The sequence below is a fragment of the Plasmodium gaboni genome, chromosome 10 (genome assembly GCF_001602025.1).
Source record: "Plasmodium gaboni strain SY75 chromosome 10, whole genome shotgun sequence".
NCBI lineage: Eukaryota > Apicomplexa > Aconoidasida > Haemosporida > Plasmodiidae > Plasmodium > Plasmodium gaboni.
Window position 1 is genome coordinate 709,829 of NC_031490.1, and position 4,209 is coordinate 714,037.

A 4,209-nucleotide genomic window follows, 5' to 3' on the forward strand; every position below is an offset into this window, starting at 1 on the left:
AAAAAAAAAAAAAAATAATAAAATAAACAAAATAATAAATATAACAATATTAATCTATTATATTTATTATAATTAATTCTTTACAACATTTTTATGTTCCTTTTTTTTTCTCCTTCTCATGTATTTTTTCTTTTTCGATTTGTACTTATTAAACTTTTTTGTAAAGTCTTTCTTCACATTTTTATTACCCCCAAAAAAAAAAAAAAAAAAAAAAAATATACATATATTATAAATATATATATATATATATATATATTTATATATATTTATATATTTATAACACCTTTAATTTTCAGATTAACATTTTTTTTTATATTTCAATTATTTGATTTATTATTTTTCATTTTTACCTTTTTCCTTATTTTTTTTTTTGAAGGAACTTTTTTCATTATGGCTATACCCCTTCTTCTCTTTGTCGTCCTGCACTTTTTCGACAACAATTTGTCTGTCCTATAAAAACAAAAAAAAAAATAGATACATATATATATATATATTATATATATATATTTTTTTTTTTATGTCTTACATTTATTGTATATCCATTAAATTGTTGTATGGCCTTTTTCACAGCACTTCGGTTTTCAAATAAAATAAATGCTGTACCCTAAAAATACAAAAAAAAGAAAATTATTAAATATATATATATATATATATATTTATTTATTTATTTATGCACATATATATATTATCTCACCGTTGACATACTCGTTGCAGTGTCTCTCAATATTCTAACACCTACACACAAAAAAAAGAAATAATAATAAACATGTACACATATATATATATATATATATATATTTTTTTTTTTTTTTTTTTTTTTCTTGTACCCTTTATTGTATCCACACCCTTCATAATTTCATACAAGTCTTTCTCATTTAATTTCTTGCATAGATTTTTAATACATATAGATTTCTTCCTACTGAACGATTTGTTATCTCCAAATTTATTAACCCTTAAAACATAACCTTCGTATATCGTGCCCTTAAAAATATAAATAAATATAAATAAATAAATATAAATAAATATAAATAAATATACACATATATATATATATATATATATATATATACAATTTTTATATATTTACATTTCTTTCCAGTAAAAGAGGAACATCTTTCTCATCCTTCAAAGTCACCAAGGCGTTTTTATTATCCTTTACATCCTAAACATATAATAAAATAAAATGAATGTAACTATATAATTGCTATCATAATATATAAGAATAAATATATTACATATACAAATTTTTTTTAATACCGTAAATTTTTTACGCAAGACTCCCAGCCTTTTCTTATCTGCATATTTTTCTTCTAAAGGTAAGGATCGAAAACGTACCTAAGAAGTTTAAATAAATAAAAATAAAGTGATACAAAAAATATGATATAAATAAATAAATAAATAAATACATATATATATATATATATATTTTATCCTTTTGATAGTACCGTTTCTACAATTGATTTTTCTATATTTAAAATTTTCAATAATTTAGAAATTGACACATCTTTTATTGGTACATTTCCAACAAAAACTGTCCTCTTATTTCTTTCCACAATTTCGTCTATAAATAAAAAATATATAATCATATATCACACATAAATATATATATATATGTGTGTCCTTTTTATGTTTAATATTTGTTACCTTCATTCATTGCCTTTCTTTTTTTTTCTTTTTTGGAAGGAAACTTATCTTTTTTCGTTTTTTTCTCTTTCTTCGATATTTCATCATCAAGTTTTTCCTCATCTTTTTTGGTATCTGAAAAAGATAAAATAAAATATAAGTATATAATTATATATTAATAAATATTAAAACCATGTTTTTTCTTTTTTTTTTTTTTAATTATTCTTACCTAAAATATTTACTTCTTCATTGTTATTTAAAAAATCTATAACAGCGCTTATTTGGTTTTCTTTATCTGCGTCTATTTGTGATGTTGTCATGTTGACTATATTGAAATCGTCCCCTTTATTTATTTATTTATTTTATAATTTTTTTTCTTTTTTTTTTTTAAAAAATTGCTATATTTTTTTATAATTCGTCATTCTTTGGAAATCATTATAATTTAATTGTATAAATAAATAAATATATATATATATATATTATTAATCTTATGATGTAATATATTATATTATATATTCTTTTTTTTTTTAATTCATTAAATTTTACTACATTAATATATAAAATATAATATATAAATATATATTATATATATATAATTTTTATTATGGGGAATAAAGTTTTAAAATAAATAAAAAAAAAAAAAAAAAAAAAAAAAAACTACGCATTATAAATATATATAATATTATATTTATGTATAGGCTTAATTTATTCTATAAGTACTTAACACGGTGACGTTATATTATTATAATATATATATATATATATAATATATATATAATATATTTATATTTTTTTTATACCTATCAACAAATGAACTTCAAAAGGATAAAAATATGAACATTATAATATATTTTAATTTTTTTTTTCTTATTCCTTATATTTTAGTTTTATGTTAAATATTACCAAAAAATAAAATAAAATAAAATAAAATAAAATAAAACGTTGCTTGTATAATAATATATATATATATATATATATATATATATATATAATTGTAAACTTTTATGTTTTATATAATATATGTATGAATTAAAGTTATAAAGATATAAAATAAATATGAAACAAAAAATATATTATAAACAAATGAATATAATTATATATAATATATAAACAAAAATAATGTTTATATATTTTTGTATACTCCTTTATTATTAACTCTTGTCCTTATCTGCATAAGGGTCTTGGACAACTATAAGCGTATAATCCTTATCAGGGGCAATCATTATTTCATGCTTTTTTGATCGTAAACGTAAAAAGTTTATATCATTCTTTAAAATAAGAAAGGAAATATAATAAAATAAAATAAAATGATTAAATATAAAACTTCGTATAAGAAAATTACATGAAACCTTATATATATATATATATATATATATATATATATATATATTCCTTTATATAAAAATAAATTTTTTTTTTTTTTTTTTCATTTCATAAATATTAAAATACCTGAGGATCTAATTCTCTAATAACATCCCTAGCTTTTTTAGATAGTTGTGTTAATAATGAAGCATGTAAATCTGACTGTTGCTGATCAAATGTACTTTTTATTATTAACCCTTCACTGTTTACAACTAATATTCCTATAACCCCTTTGTGATTTTTAATACGATTCAATATTTCTTCTGCTTCACTCTGACAATAATATAAAACAAATTATAGGTACACATAATATGTATATATGAACACAACATATATATATATATATATATTTGTAAAGAAAAATAAAAAAAAAAAAAATGACACAAGGGTAAAAAAACAAATATATACATATTATATATATATGTAATTACATTTTATGCTTCATTTGATATTACCATTATTTGTTGGCTTTTTTTTTTTTTTTTTCTATATATTATTTTACAATATCTTATTTTTTTATTTGTATCTGTTTTATATAGCTGACACAAACTTTGAATATTTCAAATAAAAAATGAATGTAGGAACATTTTATTTTCGAATATGGTTTATTAGAAATGTGTTATTAATTAATAACAGACAAGATATAATACGTAAATGTTACCAATATATTTTTTTTTTTTTTTTATTCACTAATAATATATATATATTATATTATTATTAAAAAATATAAAACTATAATAATTATTATAATATAGATTCCTCTTTTTTTTTTTTTTTAAATATATATATGTATATTTTCATATGTGTGCAAATTTTTATGACGTAAAGTGTGTGATCATCCATTTTTTTTTTTTATATTTTTTAGAAAAAAAAATGTATGAACTGTTCATAATATTTTTATTCTTTTATAAAAAAAATGCATGAACTGTTCATAATATATATATAATATATATATATATATATATATATATATATTTTTCATACATTAAGAAATATACATATATATATACATATGTGCCATACAGAACTATACCTTATTTTAATAACTTCCCTTTTTTTCTTCATCCTTTACCTTTAAATATAAAATAAATATGTCAACATTTATAATTTATAAAAAAAAAGAAAAAAATAAAAATAACCTTCAAAATTAAAAAGGAATTTATGAAAAATAAAAAAAAAAATTTGTTTTACAGTCTATATACATTTTATTAAAAAAAAAAAAAA

The 4,209-nt window shown here is 17.3% G+C and overlaps 2 protein-coding genes across 2 annotated transcripts; both read right to left on the minus strand.

Moving 5' to 3' along the window:
• Positions 1-72: 72 nt before the first annotated feature.
• PGSY75_1020000 (putative large subunit rRNA processing RRM protein) lies at positions 73-1,943 on the minus strand (the record flags this gene model as incomplete). The annotated part of the gene is made up of 9 exons (XM_018785970.1): positions 73-191; positions 351-450; positions 527-604; positions 695-736; positions 1,088-1,162; positions 1,258-1,335; positions 1,446-1,561; positions 1,645-1,758; positions 1,853-1,943. 9 exons carry the CDS (start codon positions 1,941-1,943, stop codon positions 73-75), a joined length of 813 nt encoding a protein of 270 aa, XP_018641587.1.
• An 831-nt stretch (positions 1,944-2,774) lies between these two features.
• On the minus strand, positions 2,775-3,443 carry PGSY75_1020100 (putative flagellar outer arm dynein-associated protein; the record flags this gene model as incomplete). Its single annotated transcript, XM_018785971.1, has 3 exons — positions 2,775-2,891; positions 3,073-3,258; positions 3,441-3,443. The coding sequence occupies 3 exons, from the start codon at positions 3,441-3,443 to the stop codon at positions 2,775-2,777; spliced, it is 306 nt and encodes a 101-aa protein (XP_018641588.1).
• Positions 3,444-4,209: the final 766 nt, after the last annotated feature.